The 22,067-nt window shown below is 48.7% G+C and overlaps 1 protein-coding gene across 8 annotated transcripts; it reads left to right on the top strand.

Moving 5' to 3' along the window:
- Nucleotides 1–550: 550 nt before the first annotated feature.
- PDCD6 (programmed cell death 6) lies at nucleotides 551–16,483 on the top strand. 8 transcript variants are annotated; one of them, XM_036409619.2, is made up of 6 exons: nucleotides 551–743; nucleotides 1,716–1,777; nucleotides 7,334–7,378; nucleotides 8,656–8,808; nucleotides 12,680–12,789; nucleotides 14,880–15,089. In XM_036409619.2, exons 1-6 carry the CDS (start codon nucleotides 637–639, stop codon nucleotides 15,072–15,074), a joined length of 672 nt encoding a protein of 223 aa, XP_036265512.1. In that variant the 5' UTR covers nucleotides 551–636; the 3' UTR covers nucleotides 15,075–15,089. The 8 variants fall into 8 exon arrangements, with proteins under 8 accessions (XP_036265512.1, XP_036265511.1, XP_045427119.1 ...); XM_036409618.2 differs by having other exon boundaries at nucleotides 8,656–8,814; XM_036409623.2 differs by lacking the exon at nucleotides 14,880–15,089 and adding an exon at nucleotides 15,749–16,483 and having other exon boundaries at nucleotides 557–743.
- The last annotated feature ends 5,584 nt before the right edge of the window (nucleotides 16,484–22,067 follow it).

Genomic DNA, 22,067 nt, shown 5'->3' with positions numbered 1-22,067 from the left:
GAATCCGGACCTGGGCGGGAGGGACAAGGCAGGCGGACAGAACGGAGACGCGAGTGCCCTTCAGCGGGGACTTCGCTAAAAGCGCTCCGAATCGGACCCCCGTCCAGTTGAGGTCGGTGTCAGTTACCGGGAGAAGGGGACAAGCCTGCGGGAGCGTGCGGGTTCCCGGGTACCCAGGCACTGGAGAGCCGCTGGTGAGGCCCGGGAAAAGCGCACAGTGACCCGACTTGAGGAAGCGGCCGGGGTCAGGGACTGGAAAACCCTGAGAAGCACAAGAGTATCCCACGCACGTTCTCCCCTCAACATCCTACGCTTTCACGCCTTTTTTTTTTTTTTTTTTTTTTTGAGGGGGGCCGGAATTAAACGGGCCCAAGGGGAGCCCCTTCCGCCCTGGCGTGCGCTCTGCAAGGCTGACGCAAGCGGTACCCAGAGGCCGCTTGACTCCGGCGTTGCCCGGCAACGGAGCCGTATGGGGATTGGCTGCGTCAGGCTAGTGACCTTCCCGGAGATTCACACTTCCTGTTGCCCCCGGAAGTGATGTAACTGCAGACCACGCCTCCAGCAGAGGCGGAAGTGGAGCTACCCCGAGGCGTTCCGTGTAGTCTGACTCCCCAGTCTAGCTGCATACCTGGGCCCATGGCCGCCTACCCCTACCGCCCGGGCCCCGGGACCGGCCCAAGCCCCGGCCCACCCGTGGGCGCGGCGCTGCCGGACCAGAGCTTCCTGTGGAACGTCTTCCAGAGGTGAGATCGGGCGCGCGGGCGCTTACGGGAGTCCGCCGGCTTCCCCTCCTCTTCCCGGCCTCCTGCCCTATCTTCTTCCCCTTCTTCCCCTCCACTTCCCCCGCCTTTCCCCACATTGCACTCGGGCCACCCCCCGGCCTCTCCACAGTCTCCTGCTCCATTTTCCACCTTTTCCTCTTCCCGGTCTCTCCCCCGCCTCCCCCTGGCCTCCTGCCCCATCCTTCTTCCCCGACCCCCCCTAACTTTTCCCGAGGCCTCAGCTCTGCTCACTCCCCTCCTGTCCCACGCCCAGCGTCCCATTTGGTCTCAGGGCTTCTCCCTCGCCGCGGGCCCCTCCTTCGCACCGGCCCCTCCCGAGGTGTGGCGGCTTCGTAGACTCCCTGGAGCTCTGCCTTCACTCCCTAGCCCCTAACAGCCGAGCGCCCGCAGTTGAGGGGCGGGTTCTTGCTCCTCCGGGAGAGTCTCCTGGTGATGCTAGTTTTAGATAAACAGAAACAAGAGTCTGCTCCAGCACTATTAAAATGGCAGCAGTCAGGAAAGAAGCTGGAGCGTGATGGCCGCCGGGACAGGTGCTGTTTTACCTGGGCTCCTTCTGACCATGGCCGTCCTTCTGGTGAATGAATGGGGGGAAATTGAGTGACTCATGGTCAGGGAATGACTTGACTGAGAGAAAGGAAAAAGAGAGAAACTGGTGTAGGCATAACTCAGGTCAAGGAATAGTCAAAGAGAAAGACCTGGGAAAGGAAAACGAGAGTGGAAAAAATGATTAGGCCACTTTGGGAAGAACCAACGTGGACTTTAGCAGGTGGAGTGCTTCAGCTGAGTGAAGGAGCTCCAGAGGCAGAACAAAGTGAAAGGAAGGAACTTGCCAGAATTAATGTAGGATGATCAGTGGGGTTAAACGTTTGTGCTCGCCATGATTTGCTTTTCATACACTGTTAATCACCAGCTGAATTGGTTTTGATTTTGTAGGGTTGATAAAGACAGAAGCGGGGTGATATCCGACAATGAGCTTCAGCAAGCACTCTCCAATGGTGAGTGGGACCTGGCCATCAGGACTTTCTACACTGCAAGCCTGACACACCTAACCGTTATTACTGGCACGTGGTGGAGGTGCTTCTGATTTATTTTGCCAAGTGGTTTCTTGGTTGTTGTCAGTGCCACTCCAAATGCCTTTCAGAACAACTGTGTGGATGAGCATAAAGGAAGCACTGGTAGAGGAACTCGGGTTGGAGGGCAGGTTTTTGGGAGGGATAAGAAGTTTAGCTTTGTACAGCAGATATCTTTCAGGTGTTTGAAGATCATTGAATTTTTTAGGTATTCTTTGCGACCCTCTGGAGGGGATTACAAAGGTCCCAGAGGCCACCGGACTGTGAGGAGGTGGTCTTGTCAGTGTAGGCGTTTGGATAGGGATGAGGGTTACAGCTCTTGTGGGTGGTGTGTTGCCAGCTCTCCATGGAGTTGAGCTCTTGCCCATTTCAACTTGCTTAATTGGGGAAGTACTAGCAAAGTAGAAGACAGGGTTAACTAGAGAGCTATCCAGAGCACTGAAAACTAGCAGGCTACAGTCTGGCAAATCCTGGGTTAAAACTTCCTAAGTGTTGACCTAAATGGGAGATTTCTTCACATCATATGTTAATTGTGATCAGATGTTAAAGATGTTGTCAGCCACAGTGAGAGTGCCCTACTGGCTAAAGCTTTTCTTTTGAGCTTTTTTGCAGTGAGTGAGGACTGATTTGTGATCCATTAGGACTTCTTTTGTTCATTTGCTATAAGTTTTGAGAGTGCTGCCCAGGTTTGTATGAAATCTTTTTAGTTGAAAGTGATGGCCAAATACTCTGAATTGCTGGAAGGGGTGGGCTTGGTGGGGTCATGGGTCAAATTCTGATTGGATTCAAATCCTGCTTTACCAGTTCTAGGAATGTGGCCCTGAGCAAGGACTTGCTTGACCTTTCTGGATCTGTGTCCCACGGTTACTGGGCCGGTAAATTGAGAAAATGCATGCAGAACACGTGTGAGCCTGGCACCCAGCAAGGGCTCAGTATTGTGCTGGGATGAGGAATAGTGGTGTTACTGCCACTGTTACTGGCCAGAGAGCCAGCTCGAGTCTTTGATGGCTTTTCTTTTCCTAATGACAGTGATGAGATGGTTATCGTCTGCTGAGCATCTTACATGTGGGCAGAGTGCTGCTCAGCAGGGTTGCTGCTCACATTCCGTCTCAGGTTTACTGCTCAGTCAGGCCCTCACTGACCCTGGTGCTTCCCCACCTGTCTCTTCATGTAAGTGACCACCTAATGCTTCTAGTGCCCTGCGGTGTCCATCTCAGCCTGGACTCTGCTCCTTCTGTTTAGACTGCATGCCTCTCCTTGCTGTAAGGTGGACTCCACCCATCCAGACAGTTTTCAACACCCCCCTCCCCCAATCAGTGTGTGTCCCGCCCCCTCTGAACAGCATTTCTTTTTCTTTGGTGTGTTCCTTTCTCTCCTCCTATAAACATTTTGTCCTAAATGAGGGCCAGCTGGTTACTAGGTAGACAATGTTGGTTCTTTTCATTTCTCCTTGAGTTCCTGAGCTGATATAATAGAAGTTATTTTCAATTCTGATTTTTCTCCCAGGAATGGGCTTTTGTTTTCATGTTAGAACCGGACTTTGGGCTATTTCAGAAAGTCATTTTAATGAGTTTATTGCTGGTGGGAAACTGAAGTTACAGAACAGCATAGCCTCTCACTTCAGTTAGACCTGTGGTTTGGCTTGCTCCCTGTTAAAGTCGAGCTGAAACCACCTTGGAAAAGGGCTTTTGTGGGTCCCACACACTGAGTCCTTTGTACAAAGCCTCCAAATGACTGCTCTCAGGACGTGTGTGGTCAGTGGGTTTGGAAAGAGAGAGGACTGTTCTTGTGCCTTGGTTTTAAAATAACCTTTCACAAACTACCTTGACTTTTAGGTGTTTTTTAAAAATTTGCTCTAGCTCCTTTTTGTGTGTGTGTGTGTGTGTGTGTGTGTGTGCGCGCGCGCGCGTGCTTTAAGGTTTGCTTTAACATAAGATATTGATGTTTTTTGAGGAGGCATTTTTAGCTATGCTTTAAAAAATAGTAATTCATGATTTAAGGTATTTTTCTCAAAGTAAAGTTCCAGCTAACTTGAGGGGCCCATATTTGAAGAAATGAGACCATCCAAGCAATTAGCCCCTACAGTTGCACCCCTGTCCTGCCCCAGCCCAGTGTGGTGGGAGATGGGGCTTGTTGCCCAGATGCAGCAGAGGGAGTGAGATTCGCCCCCGGCCCCATCTGCCTGCATGGGGGTGAGGGCTGACTCAGCAGGCTGGGTTACTCAGAGCCTACACGTCCCCAGGAAGGATCTGTTGGATGATGGCTGCCTCTGGAATGTTCTGACTGATCAGAGTGCGCATTGCATCCATTTGCTTGGATACTTCACACTGAGAGTTTGGGGATGGCAAGCATCTGTCTTCTCTTGGCATCTGGAGCTTCCGTGGCAGATCCCCAAGAGAAACTCTGGGCTCCCAGGCTCAGAAGAGCTTCCCTGGTGGGCAGCACTTTATGTGCGTCTCAGCCGTTGTCCTGTGAGTTCATGGGGGGCTCTGGAAGCAGTGCCTGGTCTCCCCCAGACTGGTCCTCACGCCTTTCCTGGTCTTACTGTCTGTCCTTTTGCTCTAACAAACTGACCGTGAATGTTGTCATCCTAGCTAGTTGTTGAACCTGAGAGAGGTCTGGGGACTCAGTACATCCCATCACATCTGCTCTTCCTAGAAACCCACCAGTTTCAGATAGAAACAAAGAAGGTTGGACTTGGGCAGGTCACAGCATTTCTGGTTTCTGTGTTTGGGTGTATGTAAAAATAGGACGACTGGAAGTTGGAATCACTTTTTCCCTCCAGCCAAGCCCATCTCCACCAGCTCCCATCCTGCCTGGCCCAGAACTGCAAGACACTGTCAGATCTACAGGAATGGAGTTTACAGTGTTCACCTTAGACTCTTAGATTGTTTTCATTTTCATTAATGTAACTACTGCAGTGATTGGACCCAGAGTTTCATGGAACGGGTTTCTAAAAGGGGCATTTATCAAATCAAAGGGTGTAGCATTGTACTGTCGGTCAGTCTTCAGATGGCTTCTCAGAAAGGCCATATTTGCAGTTGTAGTATTTGAAGCATTAACGGAAGATGACTGGTGAGATGTAGGATGTTACTGAACCTGAAGAGGCACCAAAGTCCTCACATACTATGCATTGAACCGAATCTGGACCCTGTGGTACTTCCACCCCCTCCTCACAGGTTCCTCTGGCAGAACAGCCCAGGACAGCTGGACTCTGGGTCTGCTGTAGGGAAGCGCAGAGATCGCCAGTGATGAAGGGAAGTCTGTTTCCCCCCGAAAAAGATTCCAAGTACTTGGGTGTTTCAGTTGTTTCCATGCAAGATATTGTAAGGACTTAACCCTTCACCATCTCTAAAGTCTACATCAACCAAAGTTTGTAGTTAATAGGACAATTTTAAGAAAGAAAACTCTTTGGAGAGTAAAAGCACAGAATATATATCGCAGAGCAGAGTGAGATTTCTCCTGACGAGAAGGGAGCAGATATAAATTCCTAAATTCATTTCTGTACTTGGAGTTTAATGGGAAAACGCTGAAGCCCCCAGTGATGACTGACCGACCACCCTGCAGATGGCAGCGTGCTCCGTAAGCACACCATCCGTGCAGCATTGCTTCCTAAGGTTTTAGTACTGTTCCCAAGTTATTGGTGAAACTTTGAGTATTCACCTTACAGGAGAAATAATAGTATGATCCTATTTTCTTTGGTTGAGATGAAGTTGAGACAAGACTTATACACATAGTGAACATATATTTCTATGGAGAAGTCTGACAGGAAATCTGTTGCTTCAAATATTCCTGGACTCGGTGGTTACTGGGAAGAACAGATGGGAATGTTTGAATTTGCAGCTGGCCCAGGAAACCTGGCATAGAGGCTCCCTGGAGGAGAAGGGCTTATGGACAAAACCCACCTATAGGATGTGTCCTCTGCCTTCAGCAAGAGCTGTTGAAATTGCTTTATTGGCATTGCAGTGTGATTTCCTGCAGAAACCTGTTTGCGTTTTCAGGCTGCCACTCAGGTGCATTTAATGCTTAACATAATCAAAATGTGAAATGTCTGCACATTGTGTTTAGGCTTCATTGTGGGTTAGTAAGCTTTGACGTAGCCTGGGAACCAGGCCACAGGACTAGCACGCAACAAGGAGTCAGTTACCTGTTGTCTGTTGTTATTGCCCCTGGTTTCTGCAGAAATTAGGTCCTATTTGGTTAACAAGGATGAATGGATGTCTATAGCCTTGGTTCCACCTTCCAGCTCTCTCCATCATTGATTCAGCCCAGACCCTCCAATCCTCAGGGTCCCCAGCACAGTTGGGTCCCCCGGGCCTGACTCTCTGAGATGCGCCATCTGTGCCCTCACCACGAGAGTGCCTGTTTTGCAGCCTTATTTAATAGTTTTACTTACTGCTCTTGTTGAACACTTGTTCCACCACGCCATTTGCTAACGGCCGAGGTTGATGTGCGCAGTTGGGATGGACTGTGTGTGCAGCCTCATCTCTGAAACCCCTCCAGCTCTGCATAGTCAGCTCAGTTTAGCCCAAACTCACCCCTCTTCTCCTGTGGCCACTTAGTCTGCATCAGGTGGAGGGAACAGGACAGAAGGAAGGGATCCCAGTGGGTGCCTGTGGTTTCTGGCTTCTGGTCAGTGGAGGGTATCTTCTGTGAACATCAGTTCATTGAATGGAGCCACTAATGAAGGGAGGGAACAGCAGGCATGGGTGAAGCAGTGAGAGTCCCCTGTTTGTGGAATTTTCCTGTAACATAGTTTTCTTTTTATACTGGGTTCCAATAATACCGACTTTTCCTCATACCTTTCTGTACATACTCCTGCTTACCTTCCCACCAAAGGTCTGTGACACCTGCACACAGGTGCTGTCCAGCACTCATGTGTCATGCCTAGGGACAAGTGAGCCCCTATTCTCTTGGGGGGACTGGCCTTCTTGGAATAATGGCCGTTGCAGGTGTCTGAAGGGTCAGTCAGAAGGTGCGGGCAGAGCAAATGGAGTTACCTTTTTAGCGACCTAGAGTGTAGGGCATTCAGCAAAAACTCCCTGAGGAAGCATTTCACCCAAGGCTTAAAGAGGAGGTAGGAGTTGGGTGGAGGGTGTGCATGTATTTGGAGGGGCATGTGGGAGGGTGAGGGAAGCCTGTACAAACCCTGAGGTGAGTGGGAGTGGCACTTGGGAGGTGCTGCAGGGCCCAGTGTCCCTGAATGTGAGACGTGGCACCTGCAGACTCTCCGGCCCTCGGCAGGTCAAAGGTCAGGAATGGATCTCTGTGCCACCCAGGACTGAAATGGGTGTGTGTGTGTGTGTGTGTGTGTGTGTGTAATTAAAAGGGGGGGGATGTTCTTTTTATACAAGTGGGGGATGGGCAGAGATACTGCTTTCCCCCACATTAAAAACCTTTTTTGACTTTGTTTTTACTGAGTTTAAAAATTAATAAAGGTACAAATCGCTCTCTCTTACTTTAGTTCCTGTTTGTTTTCAGGCACCTGGACTCCATTTAATCCTGTGACTGTCAGGTCAATCATATGTAAGTAAGGGCGCCGGCGTCCTGCCTGTTCAGACAGACAGGGGTGGGCTGCTGGAACAGCGCTGCTTCCTGCCTTATTCTCCCTGAACTCCAGTCTGGTGTGGGCCTTCACTCCGCCCCTCTGTCCCCTCACTGACTCTTTACTGTCAATTTATGTTCGATCGTTCCCTCTTGCCCTGGAGATTTCATGAACACACTGGACTACACACCCCACACACAGCCCTCATCCTGTGTAACCACTGACTGGAGCAATCCCCAGATTCTTTACTACATGAAACCTCACTGACCGTGGTGTACTTCTGACCAAGCTGAGAGCATTCAGGCTAGAGGCTTCCATCATCTCCTTACCTAAAGAGACACCAAATGGTTTATCATTTTTTTTGTGGCAATAATTCAGACTGGGTTTTTATATCATATATTTTAGCCATTTTGCAAATTCTTTAATAGATTTTTAAAAATCCTCATTTGAGGAGTAAGACTATATTTTCCCCATTGGTTTTAGAGAGAGTGGAAGGGAGGTGGGAGAAGAGAGAGAGACAAACACACACACATCAATGTGACAGAGACACATTGATTGGTTGCCTCCCCCATTGGCCCCGACTGGGGGGCAGGGATTGGACCTGCAATCCAGGAATGTGCACTTGACTGGGAATCGAACCTGAGACCCTCTGATGTGCAGGCTGATATTCTAGCCACTGAACTACACCAACCAGGGCAGCCATTTTGCAATTTTATGTACATATAGTGGTAGTTCTTTTGTATTTGGACCTGGAATTGGGATGTGGTGGGTTTTTTTTGTTTGTTTTAAATGAAAGGCAGGTCTAAGAAAACATTGAAGCCAGTAGAATCTCTTTCTCATTGAATGGCCTCTGCTGGAGGATGTTGGTCCTGGGAAATGGAGGAGGCCCCCTGTTCTAAGCCCAAAACTAGGAGCTGGGAGTAAGGGGCATTTTCTCTGGCATCTTCAGAGCACCCACCAGTGGCTGTGCTTCTGTAGAACCTACTTCAGTGTAAAGTATCCTGTTTATTGTGGCTCTAATAGTGTGGTTTGCTTCCATTTTCTTTTTCATGGGGGACTGTGGCTGGGTGACAGTCCCCCTGCCCCACCCCAACAGAGGTGATCTTGCCCCTGACTCAGCCAGTGAGCATGATTAGCAGCACTTAAGGATTCGCTGGCTGAGGGCCATGCTGGGGAGGTAGCTGCTGTGGCTGTGTTTCTTGGTGATTAACATCGAGATTCCATTCATTGGGACCACTTGTGCTCCTTTTTTTCTCAGCAATGTTTGACCGTGAGAACAAGGCTGGTGTGAACTTCAGCGAGTTCACAGGCGTCTGGAAGTACATCACGGACTGGCAGAATGTCTTCCGCACCTACGACAGGGACAACTCGGGGATGATTGACAAGAACGAGCTCAAGCAAGCCCTTTCAGGTTTTGGTAATTCACTTACCTTGATTGTGTAGCATGTTTCATTTTGGAACTTAGGTACCATTGGAGTTCTTTTATTTGGTTCAACTTACTGATTTTTTAACCCAGTCTATGTAAAATTTTTGTTTACATTACACAGACTTATATGTTATTATTGGAGGAGACTTTTATGCATCCTTTAAATGCAGTTTTTCATCCAAAATGAGATAGGGGCTATGCAATCGTTTATCTTTTGTGAATTGTAATGACATCACAAGCACATTGAGAATGTAGCTTTGGAACAACTTAAAGTAACTGAAAAAGATAGTGTAGGGTAGTGTATATTTCATGGAACATCAAAATACCCAGAAAGATGATAAAATACCCATAAGTGATGATTCCTTAAGGCTCTCTAGTGCATAGTGAGGGCCTCAGGTAGAACATTAGAGGCAGCGAAAGCTCCCATTCTCAAGTGCGTGTCAGGGTGTGCGTGTGCTGTGCCGTGAGGAGTGTGCCATGGTACCTTTCAGAGTGGTCAGCGGGCCTCTAATACCCATGCATGGGTCTGAGGGGGAGTTGGGATTTTTCTTTTAGAGGGAAAAACTGAAATGGGGTCTCGTTCAAGGTTTGAAGTTACACTGAGATTCTGATTTGAGGCAATTTTACTTGGCTCGGTGATCACTGGGCCCATATTACAAAACCCCTTCTATGTTTTTCTTTAAAGGTTTCTTGTAAATGCCTTCCAGAAGAAAATAAAACTTAGATTATAATGTACTATTTTCTAAGTATTTCGAGTTTTAATACATGGCTAACATGGTTTTGCCCTCTCCATTTTCCTCTGGTCATGTACTTTATGACTATCTTCTCTTTCTATCGCTTTCTTTTCTTGCCTTATGAACTCAGACATAGAACCAGGTGGAGGCTGGATGATGGCACAGGAAGTCTGTTTGGAGCTCACCAGGTGTGGTCAGAGTTTGGGCAAGACATGAATCTCAGATTCTTAGAGTTGGAACTCAGAATGCAACTAATCTTGCGCTGCCCTTAGGTGGGAGACTGCTGGGAACCTGGGGAAGGAGCCAGGGGCCCGCCAGGCTGGGGAGAATGTGGGAGGAGCCCAGATCCTAGGAGTGATTTCTGATCCTGTGGCCTCAGGTGTGTCACAGAACACAGAACTGCGTTTTTTAACCCGGCGAGGCCCAGAGCCTTCTTTCTACTTAGCGCTGTGACCGCAGGGTCCCTGGAGCTCCTGTGCACAGACTGTCTGCTTCCCAGGCCGGGGCAGACCCAGAGTGTCTGCAGCTCGGCGGAGCAGCGCAGGCCCAGCTGAGGCCCTCGTCAGGGCCGGCAGGCCCTCCCGCTGTCGGTGCTGACAGCTTCCTGACTTCTGAGTGTTTTTCTGGAGAAAGGAAATAATTCTCTTGCAGCATTTCTTCAGTTATTCCAAAAAGTTTCTTCCTGTGATTGGTTCTGATATTTCCCCCCTAGGGCTTCTCCAAAGCCTTGTTTTCTGTGAAAGAAACATTGTCATCATTTTCCCCGAGTTGATCATTTTGGAAGAGATTCTGTTGTAACTTAGGAAATGAGCCACAGAAGCAGAAAATTTCCTTCAGTCTTGACGCCTAAGAATAAGGATCTTGCCTTGGGTCAGAGGGGGATGATTTAGCTCAGCAGAGGCTTGAGGGAGTCAGGGGGTTGAGTACTACGGTGCCCTCTGACCTTTGTCAGCTCCATGGGGGTGTCTCAGGCCAACCCTGGCAATGCTGTGTGACTGACTTGCACACATTATGGATTTGATGGTCCATTCACTTAACAAATTTTATTAGTAGGTGCTGTTTGCCATGAACAGAGATGTGGAAAGGAGAACGTGCACATGGCCTAGCCCTCACTCTCGCCAGTGAGGGGTGGAGTGTACTCAGCACTAAAGGCCTTGCGGCAGCTCCACCGTGCCCAACTCCCCTTTCCTCCGCCCGGCCTGGCAGCCACTGAGCCAGTGCAGTGTTTATTATGAAAACTTTGTGAAAGTGTAATGAACCTTGAACTTATCACTCATTTCCATCTTTTTGCTGCATTCTCCCCCGCCCCTGCCCCTCCTTTTTATGCTGGAGCAGAAAGGTGCTCAGCCACAGGTCAGGGCGAGGCACTGTGTCAGCACGCCAGGTCTGAAGGGCGGCCAGTCCCCACCAGGGCCCCAGGCTGTGGGGGCAGGGCCATGAGCAGAGGGCACCTCCTTTTAATTATTGTTACTTGGATTTTCACTGGAAGGACCTCGTAGAGAACTGACTGCTCCCAGGTTTTGGCCTCTCGGATAAAAGTTTTTTTCATGACTTGTACATCATTTATTTTTCTACTCTGACTTCCTTCACTTTTGTTTTCCCTGCAGTAATATTGAGGACCAGGGACACTGGAAGTTAATGCCAGGGGTGATGCAAGTTGCTTCCCTTGTCGTAGATTGTGGAGTTACTGTGTCATTGTTACAGTCTTATCTGTCCTTTCCCAGGCGGGCAGGAGACCATTGGACCCTGAATGGGCACAGCCTAGTCACTGTGTCCTAAGGTCAGCCCTCAACAGCCTTGGCCTGCCTTTCCTGACCAGGCACAGGCGCTGGTGTGAGGCGATGAGAGCCATGGGGGCGGGAGGAGTGGCAGCTGTCGCTTTCTGACTAAGTCTAAGTCGGGCATCCTGGCTTCAACTCAGCTTGCAGGGAGGGGGCCCTGGATGTTAGTCACAGACGTGCAGAGCACACTGGCCACTCAGAAAGGTACCATCCATGCTTGCATGTTTGAATCTTTTTCAGTAAAGTGTTAAGTGTTCATACAGGTAATTAACTGTGAAATTCACTCAGACAGTGGGTGTACATTCCTTGCAAAGACTGCAGCAAGACTGAAAATCAGTAAAAATATTTTGGCACCTGGAACTTGTCTCCTGACTAAGTAAGGATACCATGGTCATGCAGGTAGTGGTATGACATGGGGAGGAAGGGGAAGGCAGTAGGTGTCCTGGGTTAGTTGGCCCCCAGAGATGTCCCCGTCTTCAGAGCCACCTTCCTGCTGGAGATCTTTTCAAAACACATCTAGCAAACTGCCAACGGAACCAGTGACCCTCTGCGTAACACTGGATTGAACTTTGAGAGGCTACCTTTCTCCTTGTAATGTTCAGTTTCCAAATCAGTTCATTTCTCTGGGGAAATATCTGTCAGTGAGTCTGTTTCCTTAGGTTTACATTTTGTTTAATTGGAAGATGTCAGTGATATTTTATCTTTTAAAACGAGATTCTCTAGTAATGAGTTAACCCAGGGAAGCTGAATTATTCAGAACTTTCATGTCTAGGTTAATAAATGTAATAAAATCTATCGGTAAAGGGCTTAAAAAAATCCTCACCAGAAGATATGTTTTTATTGATTTTAGAGAGAGGAAGGGCGAAGGAGAGAGAAAACATCAAAGTGACAGGGAAATATTGATCAGTTGCCTCCCATGAGTGCCTTTTCTGGGGATCAAACCCACAGCCTTCTGGTGTACGGGATCACGCTCCAACTGGCTGAGCCACCCGGCCAGGGCATGGGGCTTTTTAAAATGATCTCTGCGCTGCATCCAAGAAACTGGTCCTGGCTGCCCTGTGGGTGTGATGCGAACTAGTGAGTTCACGGGATCCTTCAACTCGCTGTGTGGTCCCGCCTCCAGTTACTCCTCCCCCTCCAGGGAGATGCTCTGGCCTGCCACAGTGGTCACCGCTGAGGGACTGGCGTAGCTCAGTGCTTAGGAATAAACGTGTGCTGTGTTCCCTCCCCAGCCCAGACCGGTTATCCTGAGCTGTGATAAGAGGCCTGTGTCTGAGGTGAGCGGGGTTCTGAACAAAGCGCCCCCTCCTGGCACGCTATTTACTCTGATTCCTTTTCAAGGTTACCGGCTCTCTGACCAGTTTCATGACATCCTCATTCGAAAGTTTGACAGACAAGGACGGGGACAGATCGCCTTTGACGACTTCATCCAGGGCTGCATCGTCTTGCAGGTAATTGGGCTCCCTGGAGAGAAAGGGAAGTGCCGTTCTGGAATTTGGGATTTCATGGAGTCAGACACATATAAAATCAGTTCCTGGATCTTCTAAAAGTTAGTTTTGTCTTTGGAGAAGCATCTATAGTTTTTTTTTTTTCTGTTACACCGAGGTGTAAACAGTAGTGCTCTTTCTGCCCCTGCAAATATTATAAAGCAGTCCATTCAGAAGAGGTTGTTGTCCCATATCCAGTGGGTTATTTACATGTTTACTCTGCTATTTTTGTTATATTTTTATTCGGAGGAAATGGGTAAACGTACTGTGTGGCTTTCCCTTTGTCCTGCCTTCCTGTGTGAGGTGAGCTCTAACTCCCCAGGCTGGCTCCCAAGCCCTTGGGTCCTTATGCGGTGTTGGCAAAACTCTTGAGTTGCTGTCCGCTGCCCGTCCCATTTCCCCACACATTTCTGAGACTTCCATCCTGCAGCCTCACACTTTCCCTCTAAGAGAACTAAGTGCAGAACTTAACGAGACACCCTCTAAGATAGAAGAGCAATCTATCTTGCGCTGGGTGTTCCCACCCTGTTTTTAGATCCCTGCTCCTGTTTCTAGGTAGGGATCCGAGTTCCATATATATTAAGCTTTAGAACTAATAAACTTATATCTTTCAAAATTTTGTTATGACAAATTTCCCTCAAATATAACAGTAGCAGAGACACCAGTAAAATGAACCTTGTCTCTCAGAGTCAACATTATCACCCATGCCATTGAATTATAATAACTATAACCCCCACCCAGCATTATTCTGGAGCCAGTTCCACTTATGGAAAAGGGAGTTTTTTCATTAATATTTCAGTAGAGCCCATCTCTAGGATAAGTCATTGCAACTTGAATCCAAGTTGAGGTTCCATCTTGTCAGCTTCAGGATCCACGAAGGTGTGAACAGCAGTGAGGTTTTTTAATACAATTTGATATTTTTTTAAAACACTCTCACATTTTTTAATTTTCCCGTTCAAAGGATAGGTCAGTCAAAAGTGAGGTTTTTCTGATTTCTTTACCGGTGAATCTGGTGGGTTGGGCTCTCCAGATCCAGGTTTGTTAACTCTGATGCTTCAGATCTCTGGGACTGGGAGAGCCTGACCTCCTTCTGCCCCGGGGTCTGTGAGGCTGGGTGACGTGTTAGCAGTTTGAACACACTCAGAAAGGTGCAGTGTACAATCTCATCAGGGTCTGTAACTGACTTGCTTTAGAATCAGGACTTCCATTTGAGGTTATGGCCCGTAATAAACACCTGATCTTTGTATCTCTGCCTGAGCGAAGGTCAGCGCATACAGGCTCAGCAGCTGAGGTGACCCGATAATCCCCGAGACCTGGGAGCTGAGGCCAGGTCAGCCACTGCCTCCAGGCCGGCTTCCAGCTATGCCTGGGGCTTCATTGCCAATGTCTAGTCCCTCCCACCCTTCCAGAATGACCCTGCATGCTGGGAAGAGGTGAGGCCTCGAAAAGAAAACTGCAGGCCATGAGTAAAAAGCCTCGAAAGCATATTCTTCGTCTGCCTCTTTTCCAATAGAAAAAGGCTTTTCGAAAATTGTTTCTGATAAAATTACATGAAAATTTGTAGCAATCTTGGCGAAATACAATTAAAACATAAAGAAAGATTGCCCAGCCCAGCTGGGTGTGGCTCAGCGGTTGAGCATCAACCCAGGAACCAAGAGGTCACAGGTTCAATTCCCGGTCGGCGCACATGCCTGGGTTGTGGGCTCAATCTCCAGTGGGGGGCTGCAGGAGGAAGCCGATCAATGATTCTCTGTCATCATTGATATTTCTCTTTCTCTCCTCTCTGAAATTAATTAAAAAAAAATTTTTTTTTTTAAATAAAGATTGCCCAGAGCTGGCCGGGTAGCTCAGTTGGCTAGAGTGTCATCCTGATATGCCAGGCTTGTGTGTTCAATTCTTTGTCCGGACACATATAAGAATCAACCAGTGAATGCATAAATAAGTGACAGAACAAATTCATGTTTCTTTCTCTCTCTTCCTCTTTCTCTTTTTTCTTCTCCCTCCCTCTCTCCTTTCCTCTCTATCTAAAATCAATAAAATAAAAAAAATCAAATGAGAAAGAAAGATTGCCCATTGTTCTTCAAGCCAGAGTTAAGTGCTGCTTAACTGTCTTGAGCACACATGCTGGGATGCTCGTGGCTGGCACCGAGGGGAGTCCTGAGGAGACTACAGCAGGCGCAGCCCACATGACCAGGCTACAGCCCTTCTCCAGGCCGCCCTGGGCAGCTGGCTGGGCACCCAGGCCATAATGAGCCTGGGCGTTATTTTCTTCCCTTGTCATGATAATTCTTTAGAATCTGTTGTGGTTGCAGCCCTGTCCTCTGGAGCAGCCCTTACCTGACTGTCCTGCCTTTGAGTACTGCTTATGAATAAATTAGAGTGGAGCCCTGGGGTGGGATCGGCAGACAGGAAGATGGGGGGGCCAGGATGGACCCTGAGCTGGCGGAGGGAGACCTGCCCTTGCACGGTGTGTGCCGGTCCTCACCTGCTGGGGCAGGTTCTTAGGGAGGGGCCTTGGGGTCAGGCAAGGATCCCCTACACGTGCCTCCCTGTGCTGGTTTCATCAGTTAGGGCAGTGGTTGGCAAACCGCAGCTCACGAGCCACATGCGGCTATTTGGCTCCTTGAGTGTTCTAACGCCACTTCAAAATAGACTCACCCAGGCCAAAAACCGACTTCTGCACATGGGCCATGAAGTTTCGATCACACTGTACTTGTGCACCCGCACGTGGCTTTTTGTGGAAGAGCCACACTCAAGGGACCAAAGAGCAGCATGTGGCTCGCAAGCCATGGTTTGCCCACCACTGAGTTAGGGAATGTGGAAACATGAGTGCTGCTGAAATTGAGTTTCTAAATGTCTTTCTGCCAAGTTTATTTTGTTCCTTTAATATCAGAATCTAAATACCTGTGGTTTTCTTCCTCAGAGATTGACAGATATATTCAGACGCTACGATACAGATCAGGACGGCTGGATTCAGGTGTCATATGAACAGTATCTCTCCATGGTCTTCAGCATCGTATAACACTAGCCTTTTACAAACAACAACATGACTTCTGGAAAAAAAAAGACTGAAAATGCCAAATCTCTTACCGTTAGTGAAACGGAGCACAAATGCAGTTGTCTTTATATAGTTAATATTTGGGGACCCAACTGTACATATGTGGATAATCTGATTAACATTTTTGCGGTTGTAACAATAGTCATACTGTTATTCAGATACAGGCGTTTGATTTGGGACTGTTTAATTGTGCCATGAGGTAAGATATGATAATGTTTCAGGTATTCTGCATGTCAAACATATATCATGTGCTTTTCTATGTAGCTCCAATTCTGTAGTGGAAATACTTTTATTAGCCAATAGGAATTTTAAAATAATACAGAACTTGCACAGAAGGCTTTTCATGTGCCTTACTTTTTAAAAGGGGTTTATTGTATTAATTTGAATATAAAGGTAAGCAATAAAGCAATGTACTCCTTGTTGCAGGCCATCTCTGATGTGCTTGCTCACGAGGGGAGCTTCAAGGGTCTCGGGACACCTTGAGGTATTTTCTGGTGTCCGCACAACTCACTTGTGGAAATGCTTAGATATAATTCATCTCTTATAGGAATGTGTTTAAATTTCATAGAACTTTGAATATAAAAATCCAAATGTAGTTTAGAGGTGTGTTTGTCATTTACTGATGATTCACTCTGCTCTCTTATGGTCTGTTTTCAAACATGAAAGTGAAGTTGAGTGTCCATGACCCTTTGACTCATGGAATTGCTTTAGGCTGTTTCTGCCCTTCCCCCTTTTAAAAATACATTTTTATTAATTTTTTTCGAGAAGAAGAGAGAGTGAAACATGGTTGTGAGAAACATCAATTGACTGCCTCCTACTGGGGATAGAGCCCATAACCTGGGCATGTGCCATGACCGGGAATTGAACTGGTGACCTCTCAGTTCATGGGACAGTGCTCAACCGACTGAGCCACACTGGCCAGGGCACTCCGCCCTTTTAAGTGTGTTTCCCAAACCATAATTTGGGGGGCATTGTATGGATATTTGGGTCCTGGGTGGTTGTCAGAAATTGGGTGGCCCTGCGTGTCCGTGATTGGGCACCTTGCTGGTTGGGTTTATGGGGACCTGGGGAAGGTGTGGGTTTCTTATCTGTGGTGTCTGATGGAGGGATGAGGACATCACTGATGGGAATATGTGGGGCAGAGACTGGCCTTGTGAGCTCAGGTGTGGTGCAAATATTAAAGTACAGATATGCTCAGGTGTATGATGCAGATACTCTTAGGTGAGTGAAGATACTATCAGGTATGCTACAGATGTGCTCTGGTATTTGGTACTGATGCTCAGGTGTGTGGCACAGACCTCTTAGTGGGAGCGAAAGGTTTTGGCCAGTGGGGGACATGAGGTGTGGGGGGGTTGGTTAATGGAGAGGTTTTGGGCAGCCACTGAGGGCTGGGGTGGGACACGAGCCTGCTCTCGGGAAGGCCAGAGAGGCAGGTGAGCTTTGGGGAGGAGGGAAGGGTCCTGCTGGAGGGCAGGGCTACCTGAAGGGTGGCGAGCAAGCCCTGGCAGAGGGGCCAGAAGGTAAAGGACACCAAAAGCAACCCACAAGCAGTTAGTCTGCCACATGGGGGCAGTGCAGTCACACCTCAGGGATCCAGCCACCTCCTTCTGACCTGCCATTATGGAATTTACAGCAGCTACTGAGAAACCAGGGACGGTGGTGGGGAGGCAGCGCCCTAGTAGAAACACTGACTTGCAGCGTTACATTCATCATGTTGCTTTGCTCAAGCTGCACCTGGTCCACTTGGAGTCTGTTGTTGGGATGAGCAGAGGAAGCACTGCTGGCAAATGGCCTGGCCTGGCAGTCACGGAGACCACCGCTGTACCCAGTCCCTGTCCCCTGTTCCCCTTCCTTTTTCCCCATTAACTCCTCCCTCATCCTTCACCCCACCCCCGTCACCCATCCTCAGTCCAAGTTCCCTATCTCCATCCTCCATCCCCGTCCCCTGGTCACTGCCCCTGGTCAAGTGCTCTCATGACTTCCTCTCTTGCTATTTGAACATGTGTTGACCCAGCTCCTAATTTGACTTTCAGAGAAATGAACAATCTGCCCAAGACTGTAGTTCTTGCCCAGTTTTTCATGAAGAACAGTCAGGACACCTGATCTTGGCCACCACCCAGGTCACCACTGAAGTCACCTTTGCCAGCTGGGAGACTCACCTGTCCCAATCTAGATGAATCTGGATGATGAGGGGAGCAGGTGGGGGTCCGGGGAGAGAGGAGGCGGGGTGTCATAACCAGGGCCCCAAACTGGCAGAGATGGGGATTGTTACTCCTCACCTGGGGAGGGAGAGGGTCGCAGGTGGGGCAGAGGTCAGATCCATTCTGCCTGCTGTGGCCCAGTCTGTCCCCATGGAGTCCCTGCTGGGTCTCCCCCATCCCCTGTGACCAAGGTGCCCACTAGGAGGGGCAGCCATGCTGCCCTGGATGGCAGGGACCTGAGGAGCTGGGTGGTGTGTGCTCTCCTCATACCCAGCCCCTCATACCACATGACTAATGGGCATGGAACCAGCGTGGGATTCGCTGCTTCTCTAGCACTGAAGTGCAGTGTGGACTTATGCATGCACATGTGAGTGTGGTGCACGTGTGTATGAGTGTGTGCGAGTGTGTGCATGTGATAATTTAATCATTGTCTGACCTCATAGACTAGAGACTCCAGGAAGCTGGCCCATGTCTGCCTTTAAGAGTGGGAACATACATACCTGGTGGATAAATAGGTAAAGGTGGCGAATCTTACGTGTGTGTGTGTAGGGGGGGGTAAAATATATAAAACATAAAATTTATAATATATTTTAACTATTTTTAAATGTTTGTTGGTATTAAGCACATTAACATTGTGCAGCCGTCACCTACATCGTTTCCAGAACTTCCATCTTCCCAAAATGAAATTCTGTCCCCTTGGAACACTTAACTCCCATCCCTGTGCCCAGTCCAGTACCTGCCATCTACTTTCTGTCTCTGAATTCGATGACTCTAGGGTCCTCATATAAAGGACATCACTGGCTTATTTTGTGACTGTCTTATTTCACTCAGCATAGCATCTTCGAGGTTAATCATTATTGCAGTGTTTGTCAGATTTTCCTTTTTAAAACAATAATCCATTGTATACCTGTACCACATTTTGCTCATCCATTCATTTGTCGGCCATTGTGAGTAATGCTGCTGTGGATGTGGGTGCACAAATATATCTTCAAGTCCCTGCTTTCAATTCTTTTGGTTTTATACCCGGAAGTGGTGGATTATGTGATCATTATATGTTTAATTTTTTTAACTTATTTATTTAAAATATATTTTTATTGATTCCAGAGAGAAAGGGAGAGGGAGAGAGAGAGAGAAACATCAGTGATGAGAGAATCATCGATTGGCTGCCTCCTGCACTCCTCACACTGGGGATTGAGCCCATAGCTCAGGCATGTGCCCTTGACCAGAATTGAATTCGGGACCCTTCAGTCCGCAGGCCAATGCTCTATCCACTGAACCAAACCAGCTAGGGCCTATGTTTAAATTTTTGAGGAACCTCCATACTACTTTCCACAGTGGCTGCACCATCTTACATTCCTTCCAACAGTGCAGAGGGTTCCAAATTTACATCGCTTTTTAAGAAAAGAATGGCCATGCTAATGGATGTGAGGTGGTATCTCATTGTGGTTTGATCTGCATTCGTGTTCAGTAATGTATGCATCTTTCCATGTGCTTTTTGGCTATTTGTATATATTCTTTAAATGTCTATTCAAGCCCTTTATCCATTTTTTAAATGATGGTTTGACTTTTTATTTTTGAATTGTAGTTCTTTATATATTCTGGATATTAATCCCTTAGCAGATATATGATTTGCGGTTATTTTCTCCAATTCTATAATAGGTTGCCTTTTCACTCTTTTTAGTGTCCTCTGTGCACAAAAGTTGTAAATTTTAATGTGTTCTTTCCTTTTGTTGCCTGTGCTTTTGGTGTCATCATGTGGGATATCAATGCCAAATCCAATATCATGAAGCTTTTCCCCTACATTTTCTTCTAACAGTTTTATCTTTTAAGTTTAGGTCTTTGGTTCATTTTGAGTTAATTTTTGCATATGGTGTGAGGTAAGGGTCTGACTTTGTTTGCCTGTGGAGACCCTATTGACCCACTACCATTTGTTGGAAAGACTATTTTCCCATCGAATCCCTGTGTGTGTGGGATTGAGATGATCTGACTCATGGAACCCTGCGGAAGGGACAGAGCTGCCAGAGGAAGTGGAAGACAACAGCAGGTTCAAAGAAAACCAAGCAAATGGGTCTTTGTTCAGTTGGGCTGGGGGCGTGCAAGAAAGGAAATTAAATATAGTAAATGTGTCAGGAAACAAAGTACAGTAAGCTAGCTCTCCCTTCCTCCCCCTCTTCCCATCTCTTCCTCCCCCTTCCTCCATTCTCTCCTCACTTTCCTCTCCCCTTTTCCTCCCCTCCTTCTCCTCCCCTATCCCTCCCCCTCCCCATGGACTGGAGCTGTAGCAGAGTATAGGTGAATGAAGGTTCCTGCACTGCCCCCACTGTAAACCCAAATATCAGTTGGTGAAGGGCATAAAAGTAGCCCCTTCTTGAAGAAGAGGGAACAGCACCTGCAAACCCTGAGGGGTCTTTGCCCTTTTCACAGTGTGGGTTTCCCACTCCCCACTTCCTTGGAAGGAGAGTGCACCCCAGGAGTGGCTTCCCAGCTAGACACCCATGTTGGGTGAGACCTGAGGTCTGCTTCGGGTGGGGAACCTGCAAAATACAGTCACCTGGTGGGGGCCCTGAGACACACCTTTGAGATGCATCAGCCGGCAGAGGTGGGGCTCTGTGGGACTTTGGGACACCAGAGGCTGGGCTATTGACACCAGGGCGGGGGCACTGGGAGGTGGAGGTGAGTGGCAGGGTCAGACCAGTCACTCTCTGAGAGTATTTCATCTCTCGCCCTCTGTACTCATTAGCCAGTCGGCCACAACCACGTCTTCGGTGTTGAGGAACAACTCCAGAATTGTAATTAATTGACTCAATGTCCCTGCGCCAGTGGGGGCTCCTGGCTTCCCAAGATGGATATCTACTGGACGGTCCTGCCCCTTTCTCTGCCTCTATCCTGGGTCTCCTGCGGGTGGAGAGTCTGGGGAGGCCCCCGGAGCCCAGAGGCTGCAGGGCCATGCTTGGAGTGGTCACAGCTCATGAAGCTAGCTGTCACATCACTGAGCTCTCACTTGGGATGCCCACATCTGGATGCAGACATTTGGGCGAGAAGGGGTTTCTCTTTCCCCAGCACTCATTCCTGCCACTCTGGACAACCGGACCAGGAAAGAGGCACCCATCCTCACCTGGTGGGAGCAGGATTCCGTCTCTGCAGTGGGGGTTCTGACTGTGGAGGGAAAGGGAATGGGCACCCCTGGGAGGTTCTGAAAAGGCCTGGATCAGGCCCTGCACTGTGGCGGGCATGTCCAGCTGCACCTGGGCCGGCGTGGCGGGAGTAGGGACAGAATGGTGCCGATGGGGAAGGCATAGGGGATGCCTCGATGTATGCTGCCAACTGTTGTGTGCACCCACGACCTGTGTGAACAAGAAGTTTCCAGAGGGAAGATGTGCCCTCTGAGCTCCTGGGAACACTGCCTTGGATGGAGGGGGCCGGGGGCCACTTTGTCCCGGGGGGATGCCCAGGGGCTCCTAGCAGGGGCACTCCTCCCGGAGTCCTGGGACTGCGGGGAGGCGGCCCACCTGGGGAGGTCATCCTGTTTTCATTGCCTGCCTGAGGCTCTGGCCCGGGGTGGCCGAGGTGGGTGGCCTGTGCCCATGCAGAGGAAGGAGGGGGAGGGGGACACGGGCTGTCTTCAGCACCTTGGGCTGTGCAGCTCCATCTGTCTGGCTTCAGCCAGTTCCCCGATGGGATGGGATGGGTGGGTATGACTGGTGTTTGGACATCAAGACCAGAAGGGGGTCCCCTGAGATGTGGGGGTACTGTCTTCCCATGCAGGGGACGTGCCGGCTCTTACTACAAAGCTCAAATTCCTCAAGATGCCCACCCAGATGTCTGCCCTCATCCCTAGATCCCAGGGTCCCCCGACAGGCCTGGGCTTCCCATGCTGACCCACGTCACACTGCTACTCCAACGAGTGCTTACTTATTTTCTTTAACAAAGAGAAAAAACTACCAAAAAAGTACCACATGCATCTTGCAAAGATTTTTAAAAAG

The sequence above is a fragment of the Pipistrellus kuhlii genome, unplaced genomic scaffold (assembly GCF_014108245.1).
Source record: "Pipistrellus kuhlii isolate mPipKuh1 unplaced genomic scaffold, mPipKuh1.p scaffold_m20_p_4, whole genome shotgun sequence".
NCBI classification, from domain to species: domain Eukaryota; kingdom Metazoa; phylum Chordata; class Mammalia; order Chiroptera; family Vespertilionidae; genus Pipistrellus; species Pipistrellus kuhlii.
Note: the sequence above shows the minus strand (reverse complement) of the source record. Positions and strands in the feature narration are given on the sequence as shown.

Coding starts and splice junctions, on each gene's coding strand:
- PDCD6 (XM_036409618.2), top strand. CDS start 637: ATGGCCGCCTACCCCTACCGCCCGGGCCCCGGGACCGGCCCAAGCCCC. Junction 744..1,715: donor CTGTGGAACGTCTTCCAGAG/GTGAGATCGGGC, acceptor TTGATTTTGTAG/GGTTGATAAAGACAGAAGCG. Junction 12,790..14,879: donor AGGGCTGCATCGTCTTGCAG/GTAATTGGGCTC, acceptor AAAAAATCAAAT/GAGAAAGAAAGATTGCCCAT.